The following is a 12,949-nucleotide window of genomic DNA, read 5'->3' as shown; positions in this document are numbered from 1 at the left end:
AAGTGCCACTCAGGGGAACGGGGGGACCAGCCATGCTGCTCAGAAATGCTGTTTGTCTCACTGACCCCGTTTGTCTCGTGTGTATTCCCTGTTCCCCAGGAGTACCTAAGTACCACACTTGCAGCCCTGCGCTCTAACCAGATCCTCACGCTGAAGGTTTGTGGGTGGTGTTCTGAGGGGACCCAGTTCTGATGCAAAGGCTCGAGGGTGCAGATCCAATATTGCACGCTGCTTTCTGAGGAAACTTCCCATTGGAACACAGAGGGGGAAGGGCAGGAGCTGGGTGGAAGTGCCTTCAGATTTCTTCTCTCCTGAATCCATTGCAGGGTCTTGTCTTGCCTGTTTTCAGGACTGGTTCTCTCCATTTTCCTCCTTATCCTTTCCAGCATCCTCCTTCAGTTTCCCTGTAAGCTGTGTGATATTTCAGGTGCCCTTCAGCACTTAAGCAGCCAGGCAAAGCCAGCTTAGCTGGCTCTCCTGAGCTAAGGGGCCTCCTGCACTGTCTTTTGGAAAGGGGAGGTTTGCCTTTGGGTAAAATCAGCCCAGCTGAATTTCCAGCAGCGCTGCTTTTGGAGTGATAGCTTGTGGCTGTCTGGATCAGTGCATTTGAACACAACCATCTGGTCATGATGCTGCAAAATTGGGTTACCTCTTCTCTTTGCAACAGAACTGGGTCCTTGCTTTCACTGCACACATGAAGTACAATGTTTAAAGGGGATAAAATGTGCTCCTTGGAAGTGAATGGTTTCTGTGGTGGGACACCTGTGGCACACCTCTGGGATCTGAGTGCGCAGCTCACGCGGGGAGATGTCACACATGGGCACCTTTTTGTGCCCAAGCACAGAAAGGCTCTCTCACCTTTCCCTGTGTAAATCAAGAGCAGCTTCAATGGAAAACTGATAGGAACAGGAAAGTGGATCAGGCCAGAGCAGATTCCTGGGCCTGGAGCCGACATGGTGGGTGCCAGGGTGACAGCAGCGTGCGTGCAAGTGGAAACTGGATACGGCAAAAGGATGAACAAATGCTCCTGAGCTTTAGTGCATTTGATTTCTGTGTGTCCGGGTCAGCTTTGTGCCCTAAGGCAGCATTCCTGGCTATAAGCAGTCAGAAGGTGATGATACTGTTGAGCAAGGAAAAACAAAGCTCAGGCTGCCAGGGCAATGCCCTGCTTAGATGTCCAGCTCTAAGGCCTGATCTTGTCCCTTGGCCGTGGTGGTTGTGTCTGCCAAGTTAAGTCAAGCAGGCCAGGACCTCTGTGCTGACCCCAGCTAGGTTTTCTCCGCTCCCTTCCACACTTGGAGGAAGGGTTAGGCATGGAGATACAATATCTGTATATTACAGATACAGTGGGTTTCCTGTAAGAGATCTAAAAAACTGCACTTGAAAATTTGGAGAAAATTATAATTCTGATAGATGCCCCAAATCTGATGGTGATGATGATAAGTTAAGAGAAGCAGTCCCATCACTGGACATCCTAGCAGAGCCAGTGAGGGATGTCTTGCAGTGAGCCCTTCCTAAGGAGATCAGCAGAGCTGAGTCAGAAATCCCCTGGCTAGGTTGTGTTTCGGAGCAGAGGGGGCTGTGAAAGCTCTGTGCAGTGAGGCACTGGGATGGTGAGTGGGCACCCCACACCTGCCAGGCTGGCCCCTGCTGGGTGCCCCGGGCAGCACGGAGCACTCAGAGGTGTGCCAGCAGGAATCTGCCCCGCGCCGCTCTCCCGCCGGGCTTCGTTCTCATGGCAATCTCTGTTCCCCTCTTCTCTGGTCTCTCCCCTGCTGCTCTCTGACTCTCGGTGCCCTAATGGCCTCCTTTGCCCTGCGACCTCCTGGTTTGGTCTTCCTCAGCTGCTGCCTCTTCTCAATTCCGTGCGGCTGGCTCCACCTCCGGTCATAAAGAGACGCACTTTCCAGGTAGACTTCTCCTCCTTGTTGCCTGTTTCTGAGCTTATCCCAGTGCTTGCAATTAATCAGCTTGCTACCTGTCTTTCTTCCCCTACAGAGGGCTTTCCAAGAGTTTCAGGCAGAGCTGAGGGACTTTCTTTAAAGCAGAGGAAATCTTTGATGTGATAATGTTGCTAAAAAGAAATGCAGTGAAGCCAGATTTTTGAACTAAAAGAAATGGGCCATGAAGCTGTTCTTGGGGCTGTCGACAAGCAGCCTCCTCCCTCAAGGAGTCAGTTCCTGCATATTCAATCTCCAGAAGAGGTTGGAAGCCTCTTGCTGAAATTCATCTAATGTCTGTGAAATTTAACTGAGATGAATGAATAGGCAAACGCTTCTTCTGAGGGCTAGTCTAGTCTGAGGCACTTGGGGAAATGTGTTTAAATAAGCTCTTAGAATGGTTTCATTAAACTGCATTAAATCTTTGTGTAAACACATTTATTTTGGTTTCCAGGGCCATAATTCATGTTTTGTTTATTTTGGGAATGAATTCATAAAGTGAATTACGGACATATGAATAGTGAATAAGAGTGTCCATAGTCAGAGTTCATGTGGCTTTTAATGAGCCCACTTTATGCTCCCTCGTTCCATCAATTGGGATTAGCTTTCCTGTGTGGACAAACTGCTGCAATTACCCTCCTGAAGTGTGCTGGGCACTCTTTATTGAGTGGCTGGGTTTTGTCACCCTGCTGCCTGTCTAGACAATCGGATGCCAGCAGGGAACTGCAGGATGCAAGAGACCTTTACCATGAGGTGCCTGGTCCTTGCCCAGCTCTGGACCAATCCTGACCTTCCCACTTGAGCCCGTGGTTTCAGCTCAGTTTCTATCGATTCAGCACTCACACCACACAGAGCCCCATGGACTGCGCTGTTTGCCCTTCAAAGTGACAGTCTGGAGAGCCAGGCCAAGGACTGACCTCTTGGGAAGGCTTTGAAAGCTGAAGTTCCTCTCCAGGATGAAGTGGGAAACTTGAATAGCTGCCCTACATCCTGTCGTCAGCCAGGGCTGCAAATTCCCTCTGTCCACAGAGGAAAACTTCACCGGAGTTTTGCCATGATCTGTTTTGCCTTTGCTGTGCTCATTCTCTAAATGCAACAGGGTCTGCTCCTGCAGATCTGCCAGCACCAGGCAATTCCAGGAGCCCAGCCTATGAGTACTAAGGAAAAAAGTGGGGTGAAAAATGGATGTTAGCACCAGCACCTGGAAGAGAGGAAAATCCTGCTGCTAGCTCTGAGCACATCAGCAGGAGTGCTTTGCCCAAGGTCTGGGGTTAGCTGAGCACGGGCTGAGTGGGGTCCTCTGTGAGGAGGCTGAGCAAGCATTGCGTTGCTGGGGTGCAGGCAGGGTGGCTGGCTGGTGTTTAAAAGAACTGAAAAATAGTTCCAGTCGGCAGCTAAAAATATAGAATGACAACTGAGGAAAATGACACCTGATCTCCCACTTACTGTATCCACTTAGTGTCCATTTAGCTCTGTCGGGGTCCTTTTGTGCTGAACACGTTAATGAGGCTATAATGATGTGGTAATAACACTTCGTGTGTTTAGGCATCTGCAAGGATAGGCACTTGCCTAAACAAAGCCTGCTGTGCCCAAGACAGCAAAGTGAGGGTGATGCAAATGTGACTTAGGGTGAGCTCCTTCCAGCCACTCCCTGTGCTGGGGCAGGGCTCCTGCTCTGCCATCTCCCTGTCCCCTACCAGCACCGTGCTGCATTTTAGTGCCCTAAATCTAGAGCATGGACTGGGCTGGCGGAGAGTAGCTGAGGTGGGAATAGAGAGAGAGCCAAAGGGAGATGGGCAAAGCCCCCTTTGCCTTCCCATTGTGCACCCATGCTGGGGGTATTACAAGATGCAGTGAGAGGAAAGTCTTTGAAGATGCAATGAGAGGTTAAGGCAGGAGGAAATCTAGAAATATATTCCAGTGTCCTCCCAACATCTTCATTAGGTCCAAATTACCTTCCCTATTTAAAAGCTCTGAGACCATTTACAGGATAGTTGAATAGCGCTGAGTATGGAGGATAAGGAAGCTTAGAAAAGAACCTTCATTCCCTTGCAAGGGCCACAGGATGAATTAAGATCCACTTTAAAACTGGGGAGAAGCAAGGGCACCCCTCCTGCCTGGCCCTGCAGGCTTCCCAGCGTGGGCTGAGGGTTGGGCAGTGAGGCACAGGAAAAGGGCTGTTGCTCCACATATGACCGAGCTTCTCATGAGCCTGGCCCACGTGTTGGAAATTTTCTTTTAAATAGAGCTCATGGCAGAAAGGATGAAATTTGCAGCTTATTACTTTCATTTATCATTCTAAATAAAGCAAACATCCCTGTATTTGCATGTTTTACTGAAGGCAGCCAGGATAAACAGTGCACTTGGTAGGAACACGGGGGACAGATTTCATGTATTTTCCTCCAATGTGTAAGGCTGTAGAGAGGAAAAATGCAGCAGAGACCCAACTGCACCCCCACTGACTTTTAATTGAGAAACAGCCATGTTTGGTTTCTAGATTCCCATGGATCCACCAAGGGAAGATTTTCAGATTTTAATTGGATCACCAGCAGTAGGCTGTGGTACTTTATCTAGGGAGGTGAGGCTAATAAGCGAGCAGCTTAGCACGGGTGCCACTGTGCCCTGGGAGCTGGATTAATCAGTTACAGGTCAGCAGTCTGGTATTCAAACGTGGTGCTTCCAACCCACAGTCTCCTCAGTGCCGCTTGGTGCCACGTCCAGGCCCTTGGGGCCAGATGACATTGCTGAGGCATGAGCCACAGCCACTGAGGGCTACTGAGGGGCCTGGGGAGGAGCTGGCTCAAACAGCTCCATCTCAGAGAGCTGAAAATGGCAGGTGGCTCAGCATGCACTGCCTTGTTAAATCTCAGAAAAACAGGCTCTGCCTGGTGTACATGGGCCTGCCTTGGGTGGGCTCCAGGAACGCCATGATGATCGTGTTATTTTCTTTTGGGTTTGTGGCATTTCTGGTTTTGGGCCTTGGCAAAACAGAGGGAGTGTTGTCCAACAAATATAGTATGGGGGGGAAACTGGCTGAGGTAAGACACTGTGGCTCTGCGTGGAAGTGCCAGTGTCGTCACGGGAGGCTTTGCTTCACATGTGACTGTCAAGTGCTTTGGAAAGCCTCCTCAGAGACTCAAGAGATGTTGGTCTTTGACACATAAATTTTACTTGGCTGGCTCAATGGAGCAAAAGGTCTTGTTGGACTGCTCTGTCATCACTAGATCCCTCTAGAAGGGAGCTCTGACCAGGTGACCTCAGAAATCTTAGCAAACCATTGCGTGGTGGCTGCTGCTCCCCAGGCAGCCCAGCTGTCCTCAGCAAGGCTCTCCATCACTCTTGGAAACTTCTCCTGGCAGTAACCTGGGACTTGCTTCTATCTCCTCTGCTTCAGTCAGGCTGGCCTGCCTTGGGCCCCTAGGGTGGTGGTGTGGAGCGTTTGCTCTGCCTGCTGGTAACTCTTGTTTTACAAACTGCAGGGTGAACAAGGACAGGCGGGGATCCAAGGTCCCCCGGGGCCCCCTGGTCCACCAGGACCCCCTGGACCAGCTGGGCCCGAAGGAATCCCAGGACATCCTGGACCAGTTGGACCCCCTGTAAGTCCTTACCAAAACTGAAATCCTTCTGCTTCCCCACCCCCTAGGGCACAGGCTGTTTCCTCTGTTGCTTCTAGTGAAGTTGAGATAGCCACGGACAGGAGGCTTGCAGAGAGTGTGGATGTGTGGACAGGAAGAAGTTCCGGGGAAGGAGGGGAGTGAGAGGGGAGGCAGAGATGTGAACTGGGCACTGCTGCTATCTGGACACACAGAGGGTGACACCAGGCTCATTTCCTCCTCCTGAGTCCCTGCAGATGGCCCCGGGGAGGAAGTAACATGTGGGGTGTAATTGTCCTGCTCCCCGCCACCCCTTTGGAGCCTTGTCCCTGTCCTAGCAAGCAGCCAAGGAGGGTGGGAGCAGAAGCACCATTTATAAAATAAAACCATTGCTGAATGGCAGGGCAGAGGACAGAAAGTGCTGCTAATGTCTCTCTCTCTTGCAACAGGGCAGAGCAGGAGAACCTGGAAAGCCTGGCAGAGATGGAAAGGTGGGTACCAGAATGGAGCTGCAGAGGCAAATGTGGCATGCTGGCTCTGCAGCCCCTGCAGAATGAAAGGAGCTTCCATCTCCAAGAGTTTTCAAGGCCTGCTAGCAGGAAAAGCAAGTCTTGTCCCTGGAGGCAAGTGCACCCCTCCCCACACAATACAGGGGTCAGCACTCTCATTTTTCTCTGAGAGATCTTCATCTCTGTCTGAGGAGCCAAGGACAGGATGGCTAAACACCTGAATTGCCAAAGCAGGTGGCATAGGCATCAGAAATCATCTAGAGTAGTTTTCCTTTCCTGCCTGCTCACAGGCAGCTCCTGCATAGATATTTTGTTTATTTATATTTACACACACATATGTCTAGTATGCTTCATGGTTCATATCAGGTAAATTGTTTGGGTATTTCTCATTTAGAGACACAAGTGGTTTGTTTGTTAATACATTCTCTCTGTTTAGCTTGCCAGAGGAAGCTGTAAATGCCTGATTTACTCAGAGCTGCAGTGGGCTGGGAACAAGTTCCCCAAGCAAGCCAGAGAAACAGAAAAGATTCAGAGCATAATGCATAAGGCAAAGCAGCTTTTTAGTCTTCAAATTGAGCAAGAAAAACCTGGGGGGATGGAGCACTGTTGGCATAAGTTTATTTGTGTGTATGCACTAAGACATCTACATGAAGAATAGACTGGGGACGTTTGAGCTCACCAGTGCAAATCTCTAAGGGGTGTTTTGAATCAAACCAGCCAGCATCCCCCCATCACCCTGCTGTCCATGTAATGTCTACACTTTCCAACCCCAGTGTCTGTTTTGATTTTATCCACAGGGCTTACCTGGGCCTCCTGGACCAAAGGTGAGACATCTCACCTCGCTGAGAGGTGTAGAAAGATGATGAACAGAGATGGAGTCTCCTGACGAGGACAGATGTGTACATTTTGATGGATGGAGGAGGGGTAGAAGAGGTTACATCAAAGAGCTGAGAGGGATTTCTAACCCAGCTGAGCTCTGCCTCTGGGGCCCAGCCCCTGTGCTGACTCATGGGTTTTGTCCAGGCCACACGTCTGAGTTGCATCTCCACTGAGCCAGGCACGCCTCATCAGCCCATCTTGCAAAATTGTTTGCCACACACAGCTTTACTGGCTTCTCCCATTCTCAAAGCATTTCCCAGTGCTTCAGGAATGGATTTTGCAATGCTATTGTTAACTCTGCCATGGTTTCCCATTTATTCACTTGCCAAAGTGCGAGGGAGGGCGTGGTTGTTGTTGTTTTTCAGCTGCAGCCACCCAACCTAATTTGTTTTTATCTGAGATATGTAGCCAGGGTGAGGCGATAGGAACCATGGAGTTGGGGCACAGAGCTGACACGTGTTAGCTGTCTGCCAGGGCTTTCCTGCCAGGCTCAGCCCAGTGCAGGTAATGCTGGCCTGGGGGTCTGAAGGGACAGGAGCTCACTGGAATCACTCGGAGCAAAAGGCAGATTTTCCCCATGGAATGCTCTCCCATCCCAGCAATACCCCAGGGAAAAGGACAGAGATTTGTCCCTCTCAGGCCAAGCTTCACTTTCTTTTGTCTTCTTGCCTTTTGCAGGGAGATGCTGGGATTCAGGGATACCCTGGCAGAAAGGTAAGGAGGGAAGCTCCAGTGTTGTTCCATGAATGAAGTGCACCGATGCTTTCTGGAGTCATGGCTGAAAATCTGTGGCCTGTGCTGGGGCCTCCTGTGGAGCTCTGCTCCTGCTGGGTTTGCAACAGGCCCACAAATTCCCTGCTGTCACCTGTGTAAAGAGAGCCTGGGCCCAGAGTTTTCTTTAACTCTCCAGCAGCTATGGAACAAATATCTCCCTCTGTGTGTGTGTGTGTGCCTCTCTACACCCACTTCCAGGCTGAAATGCATTTCTTATGCATCCAGACCCGTATGGGAGACTGAAAAGGGCCAAATCCCTGGCTGTTGCTCTCTGGGATACAGGAAAGGGTCAATCCTGCCCTGGGTTAAAAGGCAGAAACTGGCAATGCCCGAATGCCTTCAGCAGCAGCTGATTAACAGCAGGGCTGTCAAGCCCCGAGGGTGTAATGAAGAGACAGGAAGAGAGACAGGGGAAAGGCACAAAGGGAGATCAAACAGGAGAGAGGGAATGAAGAGATACTGCTAAAGAGATGTCAGCTGGAGAAGGGGAAGGTGAATGTTCCGAGCAGGAAGGAGTGCTGTGTCCCCTTTTATCTCCACGTTGCTTTATGGGTGCTCTGCAAGCAAAATGGCAAGACCTGAGAGCTTTTTAATTAGCTCTGTATAAACTGAGAGGTTTTTGTTATGTCAGGAAGTGGAAATTACAGCCCCTGCAGACCACAGCCCACTCCTGCAGACAGACAGAATTTATTGCCCCTTCTCCCAGCGACCTGTGGGGTTTTCCATGGGGAGCCTGTCCTGTCCCGTGTGCGCAGGGCGGGCGGCTCTGGCAGCAACCTCCCAGCCAGGGCCTCTTCCAGCAGCTCCTCTTGCATGAAACAACTCGTCTGGCTCATCCACTGTCCAGCCAGGAGCCCACCCTGACCCTGAAGGATGAGCCCAAGGCTTTCCCTGGGAAAGCTGGAAGGAATGGATGAATGTAAGGCACCAAATCCCACGGGAAGGGAAAAGAAGGCGAAACGTTGAGGAAAGTTGTTAACTCAGATGTAGGATATGGGACTGCTCCCTTCACTCCATGCAGTTCATACACTGAGTATCTTTCTTGGTGCAGAGTGGTGCTCCTCTCCCAGAGACCCAGGGCTAGGTTGGTGTGTGTGGGACATCCCTCTCACACCTCTGCTGGCCTTTCTGGCAACCCCAGCTCCTTTCCTTGCTGCTGTGTTTGCTTCTTCCACTGTTTTCTTTGTTCTCTTCCTCAGGGTGAGGTGGGCGAGTCAGGCCTGCCTGGTGCCCGTGGCCTCCCTGGAGCCTCTGGCCCCAAGGTAACCCTTAAACTCCAGTCAGAGGGGCACCCCTCAGGGGCAGATAACCTGGTACAAGCCTATCCTAAAGGGATATCAAAGGCCAGGGGCTGGAGACAGTTCTCTGGAGCCTGGAATGAACCACGTAGACAGGAACACTTGCTCCTGTGTGAAGAATCTGGGCAATTGTTGGCCAAGGTGATTCCATGCTGTCCTGAACCAGGACCTACATAGTCCCCCATTAAAGAGTAAAACCAACCCAGCCTTTAGAGGCTTTTGCACCAGGGCTGTGGAAATGAGGGTACTCTGGACCATGAAATGTTTCAATGGTTTCTACACCCTTATCATGTACAAGAGTGGTAGTATGGGCAACCTCCAGCATCCACTCCAAGGGCCTAAACTGCCTTTGCACTCCCTGGGAGGGGAGGGCTGCAGCCAGTGCTTGACTGGTGCCATGTTGCTGTGAGGAGACCCAGAGTGCTGGGGTTGCATTTATCATACCCCTCTTTTGGCTTCTTTGTCTCTTGCTGTTACTGCTTGCCTGGTTTCCCTTTATGTTCACTGTCCCTCTCTGTTTCCCCCCTTTCTCTCTCCTTTGCTGGGCAGGGTGAAAAAGGGGACGCTGGCATAAAGGTAGGCATGACAAATATGTTTTCGTAACTTACAGTGGATCACCTGGGAGATCCTGCTCCTTGGGCTGATGGATTGCAAGGGGAAGTTGGGTGCAAGGCAGCTCAGTGGGGTGTTTGATGGAGTACACATCTGTGCTCTGATGAACCACAGGCAGGCACTCCGAGCTCAGGCAGTAAACGCTGCCTTCATCCCTTCGGTGGAATTCCATTCTTACCAAAGGCATTTCTCTGACTATGAAGCTTGCTGGTGATTTGTTGCATCTCCCTATTTGATGGGCTAGGTTGGGGTTTCCTCATAAAATCTGGTTAGCTGACGCATCAAATCCGCTCAAACTCCGCCATTCAGGCTGAGGTTTGGCACCAGCTTTTCTGTCTGTTTCTGGACACTTTTTACAGGCTCATATGGTCTCTGCCCAGATGTTATCTATTTGACTGAAATTTACTGTACCCATATATTTAAAGTATATTACTCAATGTAGACTGTGCTTAAAACATTACAACATTGGCAAGTGTTCATGGCAGTCAGAGCACACTGTGTCATGCCATACATCTTAGACATCGTGAGGAAAGACTGGTCCTGTAATATTTGGAAAGGCATTAACTGTGACACGTACATTTCAAGTATTTAGTGTGTGGCATGCAGCTCATTTATCCTGCAGCACATACACTTTTTATATCTTTTCCATCTGGATGGATTGCTGTTTGAAGAGAGAAAAGGCCCCTTCAGAGCTTACCAAGGATGCATTACTTGGAGTTTAAAGAAATGTTCTTTGGGAATGCAGGCTCTGGGTACATAGCTGAATAGAGCAGCAGGGATTGTCTTCCTACAGGAAAACACCTCCTCAGAAATACTACAGTGAATGTATCTCCCTGTGTTCATCTCCCCATCAGTGTAATTCCCTCAAGCACAAAGGTATTGCTCCTCTTTGTGCCAGTGTGAATGAAGATGGAATTGCACCCAGAACTGATGTGTTCTGAGGGCTTGGAGTTTGCTGCTCTCTCAACAGCAGGTCTCCCATTAAACTGAGCTGAAGAATGAACTCTGAGTGTTGCCTGGGAAGGAGAAAAGGCTGAAAGGAGAAGCTGTGGTTTTTTTCATTGCTGAAAGTCCCATGTTTCACTGCTAGCGTTGGAACACCTGCTTTGCTCATGCCCATGTACAAGCACTAGCCAGCTCTTCATGTGGGTTCTGGCAAGGGGGAAGTCTCCAGTCATGTCTCAGGGTCATCCAGAGGGTGAGAGCCTTCCCTGGCTTGGGGCCACCCTGGAGACACAGTCCTGCTACTTGGCCCTTTATTTATGTCTTACACACCCCCCTTCAGGAAGAGCAGAGATGAAACCCACCACACTTTTTGGGATACAGCTCCAAATTGCAGCTCCAAAAGGGCACCTCCACAGCCCCAAAGCAGCAGTTTCTCTCACACACAGACTATCATTTGTTACTGTCAAGGTCACTTTTCTCTTGACTTCCTTTCTTTTTGCTCAGAGGAGTTGAAGGGAAGTGCAGACACATTCTTAAATCAGCAGCCAGACCTCACTCAGTAGCAGCTCCTGAGCATCCAACAGCACGTGCATTTGTTGTCTTTGGAAATTGCTTCTTTCTGTTGTCCTCCCACCTAGGAGGATTGATTGGGACTCTGGAAGACTTTAAATTCTTCCAATTTGGATCCAATTACCTGGACTCCATTTTACCTTCTCTTTGCCTTGAGGAGCCCTAGACAAACACTATGATTCATAGCTGCAGTGGTCAATTCTGCATTCACTATCACTCCTTTACCTGGCAGTGAAGAATATCTCTGGCCTGGAGAAATTTCCTAGTATCACACAGACCCCTTGTTCATTTAACCACCTCTCCCCACCCAGTGGCAGGTGCAGCACAACCTAGATTGTCTCTCAGCTGTTTTTTCAGTGGCCACCATTTGTACTTTGATCATGTGAGGACCTACATCTGTGTCTCATGAAGGCATTTAAGCAGTGATTGTGATCACCTGGGCCACTTGAATGAGCATTTGACTTTGTGCCCCTAGCCTGTCACATTCAGCTTCACCGATGTTTTCTTACTGAAAGATCCATAGCATAAGGCTTTTTCTCATGCTGAGGAAGGAGCCACAATGTGCCCCTAGCCTTTCTTAATAAACCCCTGACAATTTGCTTGTCACAGCAAAGAGCAAAAAGGAAGGGTGTCTGCTTTAATTGGCAGCAGATGAGCTGATCAGCGTGAGGCATCATTGGCACCCAGAGGGGATAAAGCTGCTCACAGCAGGTAGAGTGTGAGGTTTCTGTGTGAAGGGGAGGGGTGTAGCCTGACTCCAGAGAGACACGGGGGAGATGCTTGCTAAACCATCATGAGGCTCAGGAGAGCTGGGAGATGCTACTGGTTGCCTTCCTGAAGCCCCCTGGGGAATTGTGCTGGATGTTTTGCCTTTGGTACCCAGCTCCTGACTTGGCTGTGCCGTTCCAGTGCTGCTTTTGGTGGGAGGCTGCTGCTGCCTGGCACCCAGGGCACGGGGATCACAGAGGGAGCAGCCCAGCGGGTCCTCGCTGTGCTGCAACGGCTTTCAAGCACTTAAGGGCTTAAAGATGTTCTGCGGAGTTGTTTTCCCTGCTGTTTGTCCGGCGCTGGGTTTCTTTCTGTTCTGCAGTGGCGCAGTGTCACGTTTGTCGCTGCCCTCTCTAATTAACCCTGTGTGATCCCACCGGTGCCGGGGCTGTGCCAGCATCATCAGGCTGCTGGCTCTGAGCTGCCCCTCTGGGGGTTGCCGTGCTCCCTCTCACCGAGGGGGCTTTGCTTGTGCAGGGTGAAATAATTAAACAGCTCTTCAGGCAGGCAGTTCTTCCAGGAAAGTCTCTGGGAAGGGGGATTTCTGTCCCAGGCTGGGCTGCCCTATGGGGATGGTCTGTGCAAGCAGGGTGGGTGTCTCTCAGCAGAAAGCATCGGCCTTCCCTGCTGGGTCTCACTTAAAAAAAGATAGGGAGCATAGTTGGGAAGGAGGGAGACCAATCCACGTTCTCCAGTACAAAGTATTCCTAATTATTGCTTTACTTTTCTTACTGCTGAAAATAGGGCAGTTAAGTAGGCTGTGTAGGGCAGGAGGTGCCTGCACTAGGTCAGGTGTGTTATGGTATTAGAAGGTGTTTTACAAAATACAGTTCACCGGATGCTGCAATTTCAAAAAGTTTTTTTTAAAAAAAAGCATATATATCCCTACTAAATAACCTTCCAAGCAAGGACTGAACACCCACAACAAAATGACAGCACAGCATGCAGATTGCCTGAAGATGTTTTATTTTCTGGTTATCAGCAGACAAAATTCAGGCTAGCAGCACGAGACAACCCTTGGATTCTCTGTCTCTCCCAGTAGGTTTGTTCACCCCAGAGTC

At 50.1% G+C, this 12,949-nt stretch overlaps 1 protein-coding gene across 10 annotated transcripts in view; it reads left to right on the top strand.

Annotated features, from left to right (window-relative positions):
• Positions 1-12,949, top strand: part of COL13A1 (collagen type XIII alpha 1 chain) — a 90,585-nt gene that overhangs the window by 46,173 nt on the left and 31,463 nt on the right. For 7 of the 10 annotated variants that reach the window (XR_005626213.1, XM_039696199.1, XM_039696191.1 and 4 more), the window contains exons 14-20: positions 1,845-1,910; positions 5,420-5,536; positions 5,983-6,024; positions 6,840-6,866; positions 7,600-7,635; positions 8,895-8,957; positions 9,543-9,569. Coding sequence is in view for 9 of the 10 variants with exons in the window: in XM_039696199.1 (XP_039552133.1) it covers positions 1,845-1,910; positions 5,420-5,536; positions 5,983-6,024; positions 6,840-6,866; positions 7,600-7,635; positions 8,895-8,957; positions 9,543-9,569 (378 nt within the window). In the remaining variant the exon portion in view is untranslated. Of the gene's footprint in view, positions 1-99; positions 157-1,844; positions 1,911-5,419; positions 5,537-5,982; positions 6,025-6,839; positions 6,867-7,599; positions 7,636-8,894; positions 8,958-9,542; positions 9,570-12,949 lie in introns of all 10 variants that reach the window. The other 3 variants (XM_039696194.1, XM_039696198.1, XM_039696195.1) reach the window with 2 other exon arrangements.

The sequence above is a fragment of the Passer montanus genome, unplaced genomic scaffold, assembly GCF_014805655.1.
Source record: "Passer montanus isolate IOZ18808 unplaced genomic scaffold, ASM1480565v1 scaffold96, whole genome shotgun sequence".
Lineage (NCBI taxonomy): Eukaryota > Metazoa > Chordata > Aves > Passeriformes > Passeridae > Passer > Passer montanus.
The sequence above is the reverse complement of the archived record's forward strand: the minus strand, read 5'-3'. Positions and strand labels throughout refer to the sequence as shown.